The 19,920-nt window shown below is 34.6% G+C and overlaps 1 protein-coding gene across 7 annotated transcripts; it reads right to left on the bottom strand.

Moving 5' to 3' along the window:
- Window positions 1-469: 469 nt before the first annotated feature.
- Window positions 470-11,033, bottom strand: LOC129876186 (uncharacterized). 7 transcript variants are annotated; one of them, XM_055951537.1, is made up of 17 exons: window positions 10,669-11,033; window positions 7,779-7,877; window positions 7,585-7,656; window positions 7,330-7,477; window positions 7,066-7,148; window positions 6,900-6,955; window positions 6,674-6,810; window positions 6,472-6,562; window positions 6,325-6,390; window positions 6,017-6,239; window positions 4,025-4,126; window positions 3,694-3,779; window positions 3,480-3,602; window positions 2,726-2,795; window positions 2,563-2,654; window positions 2,195-2,299; window positions 470-983 (listed from the first exon to the last, which is right to left on the bottom strand). In XM_055951537.1, the coding sequence occupies exons 1-17, from the start codon at window positions 10,991-10,993 to the stop codon at window positions 933-935; spliced, it is 1,929 nt and encodes a 642-aa protein (XP_055807512.1). In that variant the 5' UTR covers window positions 10,994-11,033; the 3' UTR covers window positions 470-932. The 7 variants fall into 7 exon arrangements, with proteins under 7 accessions (XP_055807512.1, XP_055807511.1, XP_055807513.1 ...); XM_055951536.1 differs by lacking the exon at window positions 470-983 and adding an exon at window positions 1,627-2,057; XM_055951538.1 differs by lacking the exon at window positions 470-983 and having other exon boundaries at window positions 2,239-2,299; window positions 2,486-2,654.
- Between the last annotated feature and the right edge of the window lie 8,887 nt (window positions 11,034-19,920).

The raw sequence follows: 19,920 nt of genomic DNA, 5'->3' as shown, positions 1-19,920 counted from the left end.
TTTTGTACCTATAGAAATCAACAATCAAAATTGTTAATGAATTTAAAATTACTGAAAAATATTATATAAAGCAGCAATTTCAACAATTGTTGTATTTGTTTCGGCAATTGTTGCACTTACTTCATGCATTTTCTACAGTTGATGTAACTACTGCAAATTCAACACATACAGATTTACCTTTTTTCCAGAAAGAATGACCTGCTCCATCTGTGAAATAAAACGCGTTCCAAACAGGTGGCGGCCCCTGAAACTGTATCTCTCATTTGATTGAAGTGATCATTGAACTCATCTAAGTTATACGCTTTTGCTGCTTTATAAAAGTGGTAGATGTTTTTCCATTATGAAAGTTATTTTGGATATTTCCTCTAAAGTGCCTCATGCAACAATTATAATGAGCCAAAGAAAACACAATTTCAATCATCTTTTTAATACTTCAATGTCTTATCAGAAATTATGCAAAATTCAGAGGTATCATCCACAAAGCTATTCATTTGCTTGAAGAAGTATCGGTAAAAGGCATCACACTCGGTGTATGCTACACAAAATGTCACTAGAAAAATATGATCCTCTGTATCTTATGCTACGGCAGACTACAACACTCCTCCATATTTACTATTCAAAAATGTCTCATCCACAGCTATGATTTTTCGAATATATTGAAAACCACAAATGAAAGCTCTATAGGCAATAAAAAAATATTTAAACCTACCATTTTCATCAAGCTTCAATTATGTCTTACTTCTAAATTTACCTTCATAAGCATAAAATGGTAAGCATCAAGCACTACATAACCGTACTCATGTGTCCCCCTCATCAAAGTCTTTGCAATCTCACTTCCCCTTCAAATTCTCCAATAACTAGCCTTGTAGCTCAATTCAATACAGATTGAATTTTCAATAACTTTTATAGAGGGGTCTTTACTTTTGGAAAACCTATATCAATTGCTGAAGCATATTTAATAATTGATGCAGCAGCTGCAACACCTACATTAATTGTCGAAATATATTCAATAATTGATGCAACAAAATATGTTTCAACAACTGCTTAAATATAAGCAACAATTAGTGCAGCAACTACTAAAATAGATGCAACAACTACTGTAACATATCCAATAGTTGCATTTGTATCATCACTTGTTGCATTTGTTTCAACAGCTGAGATGAGCAATATACATAAAAGAATAATATTCACTAATTAAAATGATCAAAAAACACCCCTCAAGCAATGTCCAATGCTACACCAATGAAATTTAGTTCCAATCAAGGAAATTTAATTTATTTTTTTCCACTTTAAAATTATTTTGTTTTGCAAAAAGAAAAGAGGAGCTATGTTCTCTCCGTTCCAGCACAATAACAGCAGCCACAAGAACAACAATAACTCCAACATCACAACAATAGGAGGAAGAAGAATTAATAGAAGAAGAGAGGAGAAGAAAACGCACGGAATGGGTAATTGAGAAGAGATGCGGCAATTTTTATTTTTTAATCTTTTTAGGCCATTAAGATTTCTATATAATATTGGGTCAAAGTGTAAAAAAAAATTAAAAACTTGTTGAAAAAAAGGTCAAAGCTTGTTAATTACAAACCATAAAATTGTCGCCAACACTCAATTTTTAAAACTCGTCACTCTTTTTAAATTCCAAGATATTTTTGTCACCCTTAATTACTCCCTTCAAACTTGGAATGTAAACATGTTACAGTACATGTATGCCATAGCACATCCACATCCACCCATTATTTACAACAAATTCATGTTTATTGTCTGGTTAACATAGTTCATATTTTTTATTCTTTAGCACCATCTATAGGGAGATGTGGGTGGGATAGGGGACAAGGACGAACTTCAAGTTCCTTATTGATTGGCGAAATCTAAGATTTGATGGAAATGGTAACTGGAATTCTCACACTCTCCCCCCACGAGGGCAGTCAGGATACTGGTTGTACTTAATCAAAGTTGTCAACGTGTGTGGGAGTTATATCATCAGCCACTGCAAAATGTCCAACTGTTTGAGCAAAGAACACCATTTGTTGCTCAAGAGTGAATTTTATGCTTTCCGCCTGTGAAAAATCTGGTCAGTTGGGAACTCCCAGGATTTCATGCTTCAACTTGAGCATAATAACTCAGACGCTCATTATTGCTTTGGGCAATGAAAAACCACATTAAAAAGTATCAGTAGAATCATATAATGTTTTACCCTACGAAATCCATGAGATTCTCCTTCATATTCCACGAGAGCCACAGGTAAACCCTTTTTCTTCAATGCCTGGTAGATTTTTCGGGCCTGTTCTGGCTGGACAACCTGTAAACAAATGTTTCCGTTATCCTTACAAGGAGCTTCAATAATTGTATAGCTGTTCGATGCAAGATACTAGTTTTTCATTGCAAAAGGAAAACTGAACTTTTAGGCTCCATTGAGATTAAAATTGAATAACACGGTTCAATTTCCTTTCTAAAAAGGAGTTAGTTAAATAAGAATATTACTTACCCAACAACAGCAGTTTCCTGTTGTTAATAATGCAGAGTAAAATGAAAAAAAAAAAAGCACAAGTTGCAGCAGTTTACTGTGTCTTCTAATCCTTGGAACAATATTATGGGGCAAGAGAATCGATCAACAAAGTTGATAGGAGACCGCTCATTTAAAGCGATTTCGTTACCTGTAAGGAACAACAATGTTAAATTGTGACCAGAAGTCATTGGAACTATTTAGTTGTGAATAAATAATTACCAGCGAGATTAATAATATAGTGGGATTCAAATTTGTGCATCTGATCACTCAATGACTTCAAATCGGCAATCTGTTAAAACAGCAGAAAGAGTGTCGCTCATGACCGAATTCCACTGGAACCATATTTTCCAAATCACTCACCCCCTCCCCCATTCCAATAGTGAAGTAGAGCATAGGAGGTACAAGTTTGTGACCAGAGAGCTGATAAACGAGCATAATGTAAACGGCGTACTCCATTAAACTTTTTCGGCATATTCAAAAGGAAATGCAGACATAGAACAACAACATACCCAGTGACAGAGAGGTCCCAAAAGTGGAGTTCAGGGAGGGTAGAGTGTACGCAGACCTTACCACTACCTCATGGAGGAAGAGAACCTGTGTCCGAAAGACCCTCGGCTAAAATGCAGCAAATCCAATTACAAAGAAGAAGAAAACAGTGCAGAAATCATAGCAACTAAACAGTGCAAAGACTACAAGAAAGGACAAAGAAAATCAAGTAAATGCAATTAAATTAAGCCAGCTATTCCTAAGGAAAACAAACATTAGTAAATATGAACCATCACTTAAACTTCAAATTATGCCATCCCATTGTCCTTTTTCCCGTTTTATCCTCTATTTATGCACACATGATGGTTCATGGAGAGAACAGGTAAGGTTTACTAAGCATTTTACTTTGTCTGAGCCTAACACTAGTCATACCATAATAACAACCATGCCCTCCTTAATACTAGATTGATGTCGCATATTGACTTACTCCAAATAAAGAAGCGCCAGCTCTGAATGTATCTCTGAAAGCAAGAGAAGCTAATGTTGTGTAACCACCAGCAGAACACCCAGTTATGCAAAGGCGCTTTCCGTCAACCTTCCCCTCATCCACCTTAATCAACAAAGCTTCCTAGTTAAACCTCTAACGTAAAGAAATGAGAAAAATAACAATTAAGGGTAAGTGACAATTTAATTTAACTTACCAAACTTTTAGCACACGAGCAACAATCATTGATGTCAACAATTCCCCACTTCCCCAAAAGGCGTTCTCGGTATGCCCTGCCATAACCTTGAATTCAAATTTATAAAGACTTAGTTATCTTATATAAAGAGAGGGACAAGTAAACTTTAAAACCTTAATGGACTGTAATGTATCCGAACTTAACGGACTGAAATATAGTATACATTCAGAAAGTTATATGCAGTAAATAAGATACAGCAGAATTGGACAACCAAAAAATAATAAATGAAAAGTTCGTCCGAATACAAGAAATATGGAAGTTAAAATAAATTGCTCAGACTCTGATAACATACCTGTACTTCCTCCATAGTTAACATCCACAAATGCCCATCCTCTACTAGTCCAATATTGGATGCTAAGATTTAAGGTTCCACGTGCCTCATCTGTTGGCCCTCCTGTAACACACATGAGCAGCAGTTCAAAATTGGTTAACCTTGTGCATACTCAGAATGAAGAGAAGATTAATGAAGCAGTTACTCATAGCTCTTTGGAAGTTTCAATCTCTCTGTTTTTGTTGGCTATATTCCTTGCTCGAACCAAACAAGAGATATTATGAAAGCAAACCACAGAATCGCATTTTAATAATCTAGAATCATTCAGTGTACTCAAGCTCAATTGAAAAGTGCTGCAAGGTGTAAGCACGCTCTTTCATATGAAAATTACGAACAGCAAGTGTCTTACATAATTTCCACATTATAATGATCAAACTACGAGCTAGAAGTAAATGTGATTATTAATTTAAACAAGTCTTCATATTGCTACCGAATTTTATATATAAATGAATCATATGCAAATTTAGAATCTGGAAATTACAAAGAAACTTAAATAGAGAAATGAAGTGATCTTTCCATTGAGATGATAAAATCAATCCCACCATGAAGCAACATAATGGTTGATAAGGATCAAAAAGAAAACAGAATTATTTCCTCACTTCGACACACAGAAAAGACACATGCACTCACACTTATCTGGATAGCCCTGTATTCACAGTCATGTGTGTGTCTACATGTGCATGTGTGCATGCGCGCTCTCTCAATGGTTAGTAGACTTGTAGAAAGGTCAGCCTTTGGAATATGTTCTGCCAGAAAACAGCAAAGAACACGATAAACACTTCCCTTTACACAAAGCCACTAACTATTGAAAAAGAGAGACTTTTCAGTACAAAAAGAGAAGAAAAACATTGCATTTCCTTTCATTTACAGCTTCATTATATTGAAGACGTGAAACTGGACAACAGCACTGCCATGTAACTGTTAGCACCATAGTTGTTTTGCGTAATGACTAATGGATGACTTTCTGTTACAGAAGTAATCAGCAAGATTAGCTCACACGGATGTTTTACTAACTATGATCAAAAAGGAAAAAGAATGCCTATACGGAAGGAAGATCAATCAAGAACAAATCAAAGGAGGATTCACGCAAGCTACCATCGAATCAGAGGAAAGAAAGGATCCACGCGAGCTACCATCAAGCCAAAGGAAAGAAGATTCCAGATGGCAAGAAGATTAATCAAGAAGAAATCAAGCTTCATGATATCAAGAGTCAAAGTCTAAAAAGGAAAGACGATTTTTGTACAAGGCCGAAAAGCATAGAAGATCCCACGGCAAAAGGAATACATGGACATATCTGATATGGACATGTACACTCAATCAAAGAAACATTACAAATCCTTGATTGAATGAAAATCCCTTGAGTTTTCCCTATTAGAGCTAACGGCTACTTCTCCAAAGCCGGATATAAAAGACCTCTCGACTCCATCAAAGAAACTACACAACTTCACTTGAACTTGTACTCAATTAGTTCTTTCATCTTTCATAAATACTCTGTAATCATGCAAAGAATACAATTGTAGAAGAAAAAGAGAAAGAAAAGAAAAGTGTAGGTTATACAGATAGAGGTTGTGTCGACAAGAAGATCACCTGGTAGAGTTAAAAGTAAAACTCATCTGTAATCTCACCATTTACAAAAAGCTCTAAGGGAAACCCTTGTAACCCAAGGGGACTGGAAGTAAGCACCACATCGGTGTTCCGAACCACGATAAAACATTATGTCTTCATTTACTTTATGCTTTATATATACTGTGTTACTTGTGATATTTATTTGTAGGTCAAGTCGACTACATAATTTTAATTCCCCCCCCCCCCTTCTTAACTTTCAGTAACAAACTTTTAATGTACAATGCCTAGAATCTTAATTTTTCAGCGCTTTTTAATCAATGTCATGGAAAACTAAATTAGTACTTGGTGCATAATGAATATGACTTTAAGGAAATACGAATCATATACCATGGCTTTCTAGCAACAGTGGAGGTTTTTCTTCTTGACTACCATTATATTCTGGATTGCACGGAGGATAGAAGTATGCATAGGCATTTTGACCTGCCACATCTGTTGGAAATTCAATAAACTCTGGGCGGCTAAAATATGATATGTACTTGTCAATGTCTGAAGAAGATGACCACATGATACTGAAATATACAACATTTGACATATGATCATCTAGTATCACCTGTTGCAAAGCGTGGAATTCATTAAGTCAAACTGTGGAAAATAGTTATTTGAAAAAGACACCGCTACAGAAATGAAGCTATAACCTTTGCTAAAGATGTAGGAAGAACAGAAGATGCACCCTCAATGTAAAGGATCTGTCCACCTGCAACCTAAACAACATTTTAAGCAGATGGTTACACGTTCTGAATGTTGCACCAATAAGACAATCAACAATATAAGATGCAACTTACAATATTTGATATGTAAGTGAATGGAATATCAACTGAACAGAAAGAGTTCTTAGCTTGATTTATAACACCAAGATGTGACTTTCCATGTTGCCTGCAAGCCATCATGGATGAAAGCAATTTTATTAGACATGTCAACTAACTCTAAGAGATGCTGGGGAAACAATGAAACAAACTGGGATGGTATTGCAGTGGAGAGAGAGACCTGTAGCTGCAAGCAATAATTGTTGATTCCTCTTTCCTCTCAATGATGTCATAACATCGATTTCCAAAATCCCATAATGGTCTTGTGAACTCAGCGTTCAAAGAGTAAATTACAAGGACCTCATTTTTATCTTCAGTCTGATGTAGAAGCAATAAAAAAAGATGAAATATCAACCAACACCAAGAAGTGCAGAATTCGCAAAACTCTTAAGGTGTAATGTACTTACCCATTTGTATAAGTTCCAAAACCCTGCATTTCTATCTGTTATGAAAAATAATTCCCCTGCAATAATTAAAGGAGGCTGCTTCAGATATTCAAAGTCATATTGAAGGTGGCAGTTATTCTGCTTTTGGAATGAGGAGTAAACAGCAGAATTTTAGAACTTATCCTGCCTTTGGACGACCATAGAGGCTCAGTTGGCGATTCCACCAGAGTAGGACAGCCACCAGCAACTACTAATCGCTTCTCGATGTCTCTATATAAATTAATTCAACCAATTGTTAACAACTTATAGCTAAATTGGATTCAATGTGCATGAAAACAAAAGGAGGGAGAACATATGTCTAGCAGTGTGGGCAACATTGTCATTATCTCTAATAAAGAGAGGATGTAAGACGACTTTCTTTAATCAGTAGAGAGAATGTTAGAAGACTTACCCGCTATCAGATATATACCCGACCCAAAGCTCTGCTTTATCCCAATGCATGTTAGGGTGGCTCCATTCTATCCAGGCCAAACGCTCCCCTTTCAGGTCCATCCGTGGGAATGCATAGAAGTCATTCCCACTAATCAAGACTTTTGGTTCTGACATTCATAAATAAAAGCAGAAGCAGAAATTCATTTGCATTCTCCATTTTAACATAATAGATCAATTGATTCACAATACCTCAAAGCCTTTGCCACTTACATACCTTCAGTGGTGTTATCATTAAGGGCAACACTCACAATCTCATTAGTTGGCATTGCATCAACCCCTCGATGATCTATTTGTAGATAGAAAAGAGCAAGAATATAAAGTTACAGCGAACAAGACTGTAGAGAAAATATCCTTTCCAGAAATTATTATAACAAAACATGTTGTGATTATAAGTAAAGATATATGTACCTTCTCTTACAGCAATATAACGGTTTAAACGACCATCAAAGACCCCATTAGCATACCTTACATGAGGTCCCGCATAATCTGGAGTTATCGGCATTGGACCTGAATCCATGATTAACAAATTATCAATTCAATCTTCCCTACAGCTCAACTTTTGTGAAATTTAATAGACTTGTTACTTTATCACTTCAGTTCATCACACTTATTTTTTTTTCTATTTCTTATTTTGAACTGTTGGGCCAGGAATTTGGGGTTTTGGGTAGAATTGAACTGCTGAGTATGGATAGGGTAGAGAATAGGGATTTCAAACAAAAAGTTGTTATTGTGGTGGGAGTAGTTGTTTAGAGTTCTCTATTGTTGTGGGATTGTTGCATCCGGCCTCTTTGAATAATAATTTCCAACAACTTCAGTAGTTGTTGGAACAAATCAATAATTGTTTAATTTTTTCTGTCATGTGTATGTAGACAAATGAGCCATACAGGTGGGAAAAAAGAAGAAAAAAAAACTAGGACATCTTCAGCTGCTTCTAGCAAAAGAGCTTGGTGACCAGGCAAACAAAGATGAACTTACAGTTCAGGATCCGGCAACCGAAGAAACAACAATTTAGGAGTCGGAAAATGGTGAGGTGCCGGCTAGAGAAGAAAGACACGAGATTATTTGTAAAATCCAACTGGATACCAAGAAAGAAATGAGAGAGAAGTAGTTTATACACCAATTGAGGATCCAACGATGATCTACGAAAGAAGAAGCAATCGATCAAATGATGATGAGGATGCACAGTCATTTATAGGGACTGACATTGATAATGCAATTGGTACAGACAGTGATCCCGAGAGTCTTTCGGTTCCTGAATCCGTCAAGAGCATTGATATTAAAAAAGTATGGTAGAAGAATATGCCGCTGCTTCTTAGCTTGATCAACACCTTATTCTTGTAACACTAGAAAAACAATTTATCACCTTGCACATCCTCATGATTTTACTTTACAATGGAGGGAATGTTATGGATATGTTCTAGGAAAAGGTTTTAAGGAATTCAGAGAAAAGTCGAGGGATCAGCGCATTGAAAATGATTTTAAGAGAAGTTGCTTCGTGCAATTCTTAGATCTGAAGCTGTATGGTTCTCAACGAGATTGTTGCATGATCTTCTTTGCTGGACTTCAGCAAGAAAAACTAGGAGTTTTTGTGCAGTTACAACGGCATGCCTGTTTTTATTGACATGAACGAATTTGCACTCGGAATTTGGACTCCGATGTCATGCTCCTCCCTCAAAGAGAATGAGAAATCAGCTTTAGCACAAGTGGAGGGTAAGAGATTATTGAATCTAGTGGGAAGTTTGTTATGTTGTTGTGATCCTTCAAAAGATCAATGATCCAACTGTCCAATAAAGGCACATAGCTTCATTCAGCTTGGCTTGTTTCTTGTACAACATTGTGTGTGTAAAAGATGTAAACAAGGTGGTTGAAGATGATTGGATCAAATTAACATACAAAAAGAAAGAATTCTATCATGCAATCGAATAAGCTACGACCTCACCATTAAATATCTTTTGAAAGAATTGAAACCAACCAAAGCCACTTATAACCTTTACGGCTTCCCATCGGCGTTCGTGGTAACTAATTAATATGTTTTTTTTTGTTTTTTATGTTTTTTGAGTTCATGACCATTTCTCTTTTATGTTGTACTAATTGCATTTTACTCATCTTACAATATAGGCTTTGGTATTTAAAGCTATTCCCGCCAATTTGATGAACGGCTAAGGATGCTTCAACTGAGATGTCGTTGACAAGGACGATTAGATAGCTAGCAATCTGTGAAAGCCTCTCAGGATCAGGTTGATCCATTTGAAGCCTTAGATGATCAGGTAAGATTCACCACACCTTTACTCTATTTAGTGAGCCTTACCTGATGAGGCTTCAAATGGATCAACCTCAGACTTTCGCACACAATGATTTAATCATCTTTGGAAACAGAAAATTAGACTTTATCATACTTCAATCCCATCATTCTTGTCTAGATGAAGTACATGATGCAACGCTTAAGAATTGAGGTTATATGCAAAGCAGATGAAGGTGATAAAAGTTTGTTGGTTATCAGTAAGTTATGAGTTCTCACAACTACTCTTTACCCAATTATGTTTTAGGCATAATACATAAATGTGCCCGTTAACGTAGCTTCAACTTGCATTTATGCCCTCCAACTTTGGGTGTACAAAAGTAGACACTTAAACTTGTTTAAAATTGAACAAGTAAACACACAAATCCTACATGGCATATTACATGTAGGCCACCATGTAGGCTGTGAATGCCACATAGGACGCCATGTAGTACACATATGCCTATTTGTTCAATTTTATACAAATTTAAATGTCTACATGTGCATACCCAAAGTTGGAGGGATAGATGTCAAATGAAGCCAAGTTGGCACATTTATGTATTATGCCTATGTTTTAAGTTAAAATTCTATTTATTACAATTATCCTACTGTACTTTCAATTTATGCATTTGTAGCCCGGGGGAGCTAGTAATGTCCCCTTCCGCGGAAAGTTACACGGTTTATATACAGTTAAAATTATTTTTCATATATAGTAAATGTTGAACACTTCGATTTCTTTTGTGTGTTTACTTTTTCATATTTTTCATATTTTGAAGCTCTAAGAGAAAATACTGGCTCCGCAAATGTTGTAGACCTTGCCAGAGTTTGTTATTTTTGTATGATTGTTATCTAAAATCCAGGGGAATGGAGGACATCAATCAAAATATTTTTAGATTAACCCTAGAATAGCTTCTTCTCTTCTCTTAGCTGCTACAGTAATATTTTCGAAAAGCTTAGCACTTGGATTTCAATTTGTATGATCAGTTTAATAGTACTAAAAATTATAGATGGATGGCTTACCTGAAGAAGGGAGAAGCTGTTTGTACAATCTCTGGTCATCAAAATTGGAGAAAACAAGTACATCTCCAGAAACCCCAAAAGAGCCACCACCATATTCATGAACAGTGGTCCGAACATTGAAGTCTTTGGGTGTAATATCCTCCCCTGATTCTTTAACAAGCACAGCTCGTCCAGATTCAGCAGGGCGAGTCTCCAGCCATATTAGGTGGCCATGGGAGTCTACGGTGAAGCCTTCAAGGCGTTTATCGGAACCCGAGACGATATCGGCAGTGATAGGTGACTTCCATGAGCCGAATGGAGCACTACTTTTTTCAGCTGAAGCCATAGTATCTTCAATGATCTAAGGTTAAATGAAGTGGAGCAGGAGCACGTTTGCATATGCTTAAAGAAAAAAAATATATATTTATAAATAAACAGTTGAGTGTTTGGATAAAATTGATGAAGAAAATGATATAAATTTTAGGGTTAAAAGAATAAAAAGGGTAGTTTGGAAATTTAGTTAAAATATAATGTATATAAAAGTAATTTTTATGGTCAAATAAAATGACTTTAAGCACTTAGAAAAAAAAAGTTAGAAATCCTAACTTTTCATTTTTGACTGACTTTAAGAACTTTATGGCTTAAAGTTAGTATTAGGCAAACGCATCCAAAAGTTAAAAAAGGACTTTAAATTGGTTTTGATCAACTTAAAACCTATCCAAACGGGTTCTAGTTCTTTTCTTCTTTTTTTTCGTTTCATTACTCATTGGTTATTTATGGATTTTAACATCAAAAATCATGATTTCAATCCCAAAATTCATGGGTGTTTTTAAGAACATGAACTTTTACGAAATTGGGAATTTTGAGTTGATTTTAACTCTATTTTTTAAATGGTTTTCTCTATTGCATTCCTAATGCTTTGAGGATCATTTTCATCCAAAAAAAATTTGGATTTTAAACTCCATTTTCGAAATTCTATTTTTGAGTCATTTTGACCGTTTACCTAAATTTTATGATTTTGGTATTGTTAGCTTCATAATTTGATTGTGAATCACTATTTGGATAGATTGTGGTATTTCAGAATCAATTCAGAAAGGGAAGGCTCAAGTTAATGATTGAACGTGTATCTATTAAGGCAAGTGAACTTCTAAAACCCCGTAAATCCTGTAGATTACTTGGACTTGCTTTCGTATATGTGTTGGGGTGAAATGAGAATAAAATTGGGTTGATAATCATGTGAATTGGGCTTATTATGAAAGATAGGAGTAATAAAAGGACTATGTGTGTGCTGTGATGTTGATTGGAAATGTGAACTCCTTAACTTGAATTTGACATGAACTTGATGAAATGCTATAGTAGTCTATATATGTGATTATGAAATTGATGAAATTGTCATTTGCTCGTTGTTGATCATGGAAATTGACTTGAATATACTTGCTTACCGATTGATCTTAAATATGATAAGAGGGATAATGAAGTATAGATTTAATGACTTATAATGATGTACTTTTTGATGTTGATATATTATCGATAGTATGACGTGAATCGCATTGATATGAATTGTGTTGTGACTATGAACACTAACATTCTCTTGTTATTTATGTGAACATGTTTATTTGCATTGGTTCTGGAACACTGTGATGAGACTCGATTGCTGCTTATGTCAATATGAAATGGTTCCCGCGGATTGATACTTATGTCGATGAGAAATGGTTTCGGAGAATTCATATTCAGAGGAAATAGGGATTGGGCCACATGTCCATGGCAGAGTTATCTATGAGAGAGATGGGATCGAGCCACACGTCTGTGGCAGATGCATGGTCTTTGTGCGGCCCCCATGGGTTCCGGTCTGTTATACAACGGATGTGTATCATTAGAAAAGACATGCATCATCTCACGTGACATAACATTGCATTGCATCTTATCTCTCATTGTGAATTTGTGTATATGCCCCTTGTGTCTTGAGATTATCTATTTGAGACTGATATGAATTGTGTAGAGTAGATTGGGCTGATTTTTGTGCAAGTTGTAGTTGAGAAGGTTCGATTGGGATGAAAGGAGTTCTAGTATCTGTTAGATTTACTTATTTTTATTAGTTGGCTTGCTGAGTACCTGCTGTTTGGTACTCACGCCTTGCTATATACACTTGTGTAGGTCCCGAGCCTGGACAGTGACCTTGCTCCCATTCCTTCATCTGAGACCAGTTAGAGGAGACTGAGAAGTAGTTGTTTGTTGCCGGCGATCTCCTTGTTTTCTTTTATTATACTTTGTTCTATTTGAGTGAAAAAGATATTGAGATTTGTATTTATTTTCATTTATGTTATATTTAGAGGCTTGTACATGTGACAACCAGTCCTTTGGGGGTATTTTAGTTGATAAGACTTCCGCTTTTGATTATTTATCTATCTATTTAAACTGTTTCCGTTTTATTTTCCGTAATGATGGATTTTAGGCTAACTTATCCAGTAAAAAAAGATAAGTGTCATTGCACCTGAATTAGGATCGCGGCAATTCGTTCTCCAAATTATACAGGCTTATAGTAAATATCCATAGTGATAGTGCGAACTAGACAGAATAATAGAAATGTTGGGTCACCTAGTGTTGTGAAATATAACTTCTAAACATGTTTGATGCTTTAAAGTAATAAAGTTTGTTTATCAAGAGATTGGAACTTAACAAAGAGATAGTTGTCTTCTCTTGGAGGAATATTTTACGAATAGAGAAGACCTTCCGTTTTTCCTCTTATTTTTCAGTAAGTTTGTAATAGGCTAATAGCTATCTAGAATTCAACAATACGTGGACATATATATACTACTCTAAGGAACGTATTCACAATGATTAACTTGATTACTCTCAAGCTATTTAATTCGTATCTGCCATGGCTAGATATTATTTTTTCCACCATCATCACAAAGCGAATCATTATCACACTGCACATCAATAAATTGAATATACTACTTGAATGAGGAAAAACTACAATGTAAAATCAAATACCTTTAAGAAAAACAAAGAAGCTCACCATTGAAGGAGATGAATGGAAGGAATTCACATCATAAATCAATTATAGAGGAGCAAATATGTATACAGTTCATTCAAGCTTTACACTTGTTTTGCCAAGGTAATCATGTTGGGAATCTTTTATGATTTTTTTACGAAGTTCTACGGATGTTTCGTCAAGTTAGGATCATATGGCAAATCTACCGATTTAATCTTAATTATAAACTGTTTATAGATGCGTATAAATTGCGTATATATAGTGTTTGCAAAGCTTAGGATATAAGGAACAACTTTTGTGAAGGAACTACATGCATTCGGACGTACGTTGGAAAGGTATGTTAAGGCTAAGCTTCGTCCTTCCTTTTAGCATGAATTTTGAGAAATTCCTAAAACGCCAAATGTGATATTTTACTATTCTATTGCTAGAAAGACCTTTGGTGAAAGGCATTGGGATCGCAACTAAAGTATTTTCATGACGCTATTAGGATGATATTTCACTTATTCGGCTAAATAGGGTATTCGACATCTATATATGTCATTTTGTCGCCTTTCTAGGCCATATGTCCATATGTATGAATTCTTATTCGTTTTTGGGTGGTGTGACTTAAAGATATTATGAAAGGCATTTAGTATTTGCGATCAGTTCTTCATCCTCGTTAAAGTATATTTTAACAACTTTAAAGTAACACATCGATTTTCAAAAATCTCAAATATAATTTTTAAGTTTAAGCTACTAAAACACTTAATTTTTGAATACTTTATTTTACTAATTATCAAGGAATCAGATATAAGAAATAAGTGAAGCACCTTAAGCTCCTTATGAACATCTTCAAGGTTAAGTTATCTTTCTAAAAAGTCGAGTTAAGTTTTCAAGCTTATTTGAAAAACATATGAGGTTCCACGAGACACTTGTATGTGATACGAAAGTGATTATGAGATTAAGAGAATAAGAGTACTAGTGAGCCAAGATTGGCTAAGTTCTTGTTATGGCCTAATATGTGCATTCAAAGCTCATATCATACACGACATGTTATGCATGGACTCCGAGCTATAATCGGAGGTAAGGAGCCTATTTGCCCAGAAGACTATATATATTGTACAGATGGCCTCATGTTGGCAATATGATGTCAATTAGTTATCGAAAGAAACCGCCATTGCTAGCATTTGGTTGGGTATGTCATGCATTTGCATCATGACATACATACAAGTACATTTTTATTCGTACTGATGTCCTGTTGCCTAGGGACACTGCATTTTTGTTTCGTGCATGCAGATTCAGGTAGGGATTCTGATTGACCCCTCCGCTAGGATTCGGGTTTCAGTTGTGAGTTGGTAAGCTCCACCTCTTCCTGGAGCTTTCATAGGATGTTTACTTTTGTTGTGCAGTTTGGGTATAGACCGGGCCTTGTCCCAAGAGTGCTTGTGACACTCTTAGAGGCTATTATGGACACATATTTCTGAGTTTCCTTTTTTCCACTTTCAGTCTCCAACCCATAGGCTTGACATGTATATATATGTGTGTATTCATGTATGTCTTCAGTTGCGACCTCGTCCTCTAGCTAGTACTTTATCATTTTAGCTCATCTACCTTTGTTTATACGACTTATTGTTATTCAGGTCATGACCTTAACGGTTCAGGCTTAGTATTTTGGATATTGTGTTACCGGTCTTTTGGGTCCCAATTTAGTTAGCTAGTATGTTCAATGGCTAGCTCGATCAAATAGGATATCGTGTGCCAGTTACACCTCTCCTATTTTGGGTTGTGACAGCAATCACATCCTTTCATATCAAAATCCAATTCACTTTAAGTAGACAAATATGGTGACTTTTTATGAAGTCAAACCATAACGCATCGACAACTTATGGATTTTCTAGAAAAGTGCATCCCTTCATAGGAAAGAGTGGGTTTGGAGTCCTATGCGTCATTTTTTTATATATATAAATTGATAAAATGGGATTTTAAAATACTTAAACGGGTATTAAAGTAATTTAACTTTTAAGTTAGAGAGTTCATGCTTATAAGGTAATATAGATATAGATTATTTACTTATCTTTCCCTTCCCTCTACTCCCCACCCCCTCATCCTCCCCTTTTCCCACCAATCGTTGTCGATATTGTTGTATTCACTCCTTTTGTTGTCGTTTCTATTATTAGTATCTTCTTCTTTGCTATTATCACTTCTTTGTCCTTTTATTATTTCACTATCATCATCACATTCTCCTCCTCTTCTTCTTCCTTTTTTACCACCACCATTACCTCTTTCTCCTTTTCCACCACCTCCTCCTTCATTTTCATCATCGCTATCAACACCGTCACTTTCTTCTCCGTCATAACTATCATCTTCTTTATCAGATCCTCCTCCATATCACTTTTTGCCAAAAAATTAAATCTCTCAAAATTGTTGCAGTAACTATGATAGTTGTTATAATAGCTATCGTAGCAACTATCCTAGTTGTTATAGCGATTAACATAGTTACTTGATTTTCTGTAGAATTTCTTTTCATAACTTAAAAAAGTTTTTTTAAAAAAATTCAAAATTTTAAAATCAGAGATAAATAGTTCGTAAAAATAGGAAAACAAAAAAGAAGAACTTGATAAAAATGAATGATATCAATGGCGATGACGATGATAGCGACGATGATAGCGACGATGAAGATGAAGATGAAAAAGAAGAAGAAGATGATTAGAGGAAGAAAGAAATCTAGAGAGACAAAGAAAGAAAGAGAAAGATGAAAGGAGGGAGAGAAAAAAAGAATGAAATATTGAAAAAATATTTAAAGAGGGGAAATTTCAAATTTTAAAAAGTTTAAAATAGGAGGGAAGATTTTTTTTCAAAATTAATATGCATTCCAATGCTTTTAATTACTTTAAACAATGCCAATTTTCATTTAATTTGACCAAGTTAATGTCATCAATTTTAATTTGAAGAGTTCAATGGCACCTCCCACTCATCTTTCTCCGCATACTTTTACAAACTTCTTTCTAATTAACTAGTACATGTGTCTCGTGTTAATCAATAAAATTATATAAAAATATTTTTTAAAAATTGAAATTTTACGTTAAATTAATATTACATCTATTTAAATAATATAGATAAATATTATATCTCAAATTTGTTATTATTGTGTCCCATTTTAATTTTTGTAACAAATAATTTATTGATTTACGTTCTCTTTGTAGCATTGAATATTTGTGCGCACATGAATTTTATCTCTATTAATAAAAAACTATATATAATTTTAGATTAAAATAAATTATAAATATAGAGTTGAATTCATAATAATATTTTTTTGGTAAATAATGTCAAAAGTGCAACTTACAAAATCAAACAAGTCGACCCCCTGTTTCTCAACAAAATACAAAGCAAAAAAACTTACGATATAGCCTAATACCAGAGACGATTAATGTACAAATTATAACTTATTTCTAATAAATTATAAGAAACTTGAAACTTGAAATTACCCCAAAAAATATTCCGACAAACAAAGATAGTGAGAAATCATGAGGAAATTAGTTTTGTAGCTTACTACATTTTAGGTTGTATTTCTTGAAAAATACTCCACGTAAAAGTTGATTTGTCAATATTTTATCAATTTCATGCACTTATCAACTCTATTTGCCATGTCAACATCTAGGTGAATGAAGAATATCAAAGTGTCAAATTTAGGAGGTAATTAGGATAAAAAGTAATCCAAATGTGTATGATAAACAGTATCAAATACAAAAATTCCGTAATATTATGAATTTTCTCCTAACTCATCTTTTTCTAAACTAAATAGACCATCAGAAAAATTATTTAGTGAATAATATCTATGGTATATTACAAATACCGAAAGTAGAAATTATTAGTTCATACTATGATAGAGTATTGAAAGTGAAATACCATTATAAGTCAAAGATTACCAAAAGGGATTGTGGTGGAGTGATAAGTAATCAAGAGATCTCGGGTTCGAGTCTTCTTAATTACGGAGTTGCCTTTGTAGAAAGCACTTTACCCCCCAATGTGAGACTAAATGGAAAACCAAAAAAAAAGTCAGAGATTGAATTATATTTAAAATATTTTATTTTGTAAATTGAAAATTAATTTTTTTCAAGCATATACATGAAGAACTAAATTAATTTTTAAAGTTCATTTTAATGAGCTTAGATTTTTCCTTGAATTTCATTCAAAGTTAAGAATAGATTACCATATTTTAACTAATATAAATCCATGCTATATAATATTATGGCTGAAAAAAATTAATAAATACCGATTTCTATTAATAACTAAAACAATGTATGCTAAAAAAAGTCACTAAAATTGATTTTCAACTTATCACGACCCAATCCATCGGACCGTGTGGACACCTACTCTAACACCTAAGCAGGAGAATCCTCAATAGAAATATCATGTGGAAGTTTAACAAATACAAAAATAACAGCCTAAAGAGTCATGAATAAACCACAATTGAATTTTAAAATTCTAAGGTTTATTACAAGAAACATTCTAACACCCACAAGGATACTAGTCTAAACAGGTACAAGAACTTCTAAAGATTAGTATAAATAGAGTAATGACACAGCTCACACCATAAGGAAGGAAGAGTAGAAACTGTTGGAGAATCATTTTCGTCTTCACCTAAGAAACATCACTGGCCCTACAACCAGACTATACCAAGTGACATAGCAAGAGTAGTATCAGAACAAACAACACGTACTATTAGGCATCATCGGTCAACCCGATACCTACTGCATAATATAAAGAAATCAACAAGAAGAAAACATGCTCTTGAGGAAATACACCACCAAAATCTTTATGCACAAACTCTTATCATTCTCATTTACCTCATTACTGTCATTCCAGCCTAATACCTATCTTTTCTAGTTGGTTTGCTGCCAACTCTAATATAGGCCAAATCCTAGCACTTCTAACACATAGAGGAGTTTCTGAACTACGGGCCATCACTAACTTTGTCTACCCAGTTTACTTAAACTTTCACATCAACACCTGACTTTAGAACAATTAGCATCTCAACTAAAAGAGGGAAACATTTAGGTGGACTAAGGCTCCTCTTAACCATAATGGCCTTCCATGGAGGGACTCAACCCATTGTGGAGGGCTCTCCACAGCAGGATTCCTCCCGCCAAAGCGTTCTTCCCGGAGGCAGAATCTCCAAATGCTCTCCCAATCCCCCATTTTGCACCTGCATCAATAGAACACTATCAATATCTAACTCTAAGTCACTAATCTCACTTAATAACACATCAATTACTCTCCACTTGTTTATCCACAACCTCATACCTACGATGCACACGCATCGAACAATCATAACATAGTCCGAACATGCATATATAGGAACACATTATTAATTTACCATTTCAGGAGCAATATATAGTTTCACATTGTTAACCTCCAATATACCAGTCAACATGATAACACTTGGACCATTAGTCTTTTCTTAATAATTGTTACATAGGGCGGACATGCTCAATTATAATCGGGTCAGTTTCTCTATCATCACACATACAGTCAAGATCAATTCACAAATTATAGCCGCTCATGGTTCTCTCATGGAGCCCATACCCAAACTGTTAGTTTTTGTCGGAATGTGTCACCTAATCAAATATATATATATATATATATATATATATATATATATATATATATATATATATATATATATAGATAGATAGATAGAAAGATATGCGCTGGAACGTGACACCCGATCCAATATTTATATATGTGTCGTAACGTGACACCCGATTCTTATATGTATATAAATCGGCATATGACATCCGATCCTCATATATATATATATATATATATACCACAATCATAATCCCAATCCACAACGAATATTTTATATACTTGCTCAATCAAGTAACATGTTCATTACATGTAATTGATCTCTGAATTCATTTCATTAAGCTTATTACATCTTTTCTAGTCTCACACATGCAGGCCATACTATCAATTACAGTATCGAGCACATTTACCATATATAGGAATGTCAAACCATCAGCTATGGCCATAGATAGTCAACTAGGTTCTTTGCATGAGGTTCATTCACCCTTTATTTCATGATTCGTATTACTCGAGTAATTCAATGGGAATAATCAGCATGAACACAAATAATTATTTTATAAATCTATCCCTATATGCATCCCAATAGCCATAATCTACCAGTCTCAAGATCTCAATATAACCCGGCAATTGTCTATATTTAATTTCGCAAGAGGCATTGGCCTTCTAAACGATTTTCACCAAGGTTAAAATTCAAAGATTAGACCTTTATC

The sequence above is a fragment of the Solanum dulcamara genome, chromosome 12 (genome assembly GCF_947179165.1).
Source record: "Solanum dulcamara chromosome 12, daSolDulc1.2, whole genome shotgun sequence".
NCBI classification, from domain to species: domain Eukaryota; kingdom Viridiplantae; phylum Streptophyta; class Magnoliopsida; order Solanales; family Solanaceae; genus Solanum; species Solanum dulcamara.
This window is presented reverse-complemented; position numbering and strand designations above follow the sequence as displayed.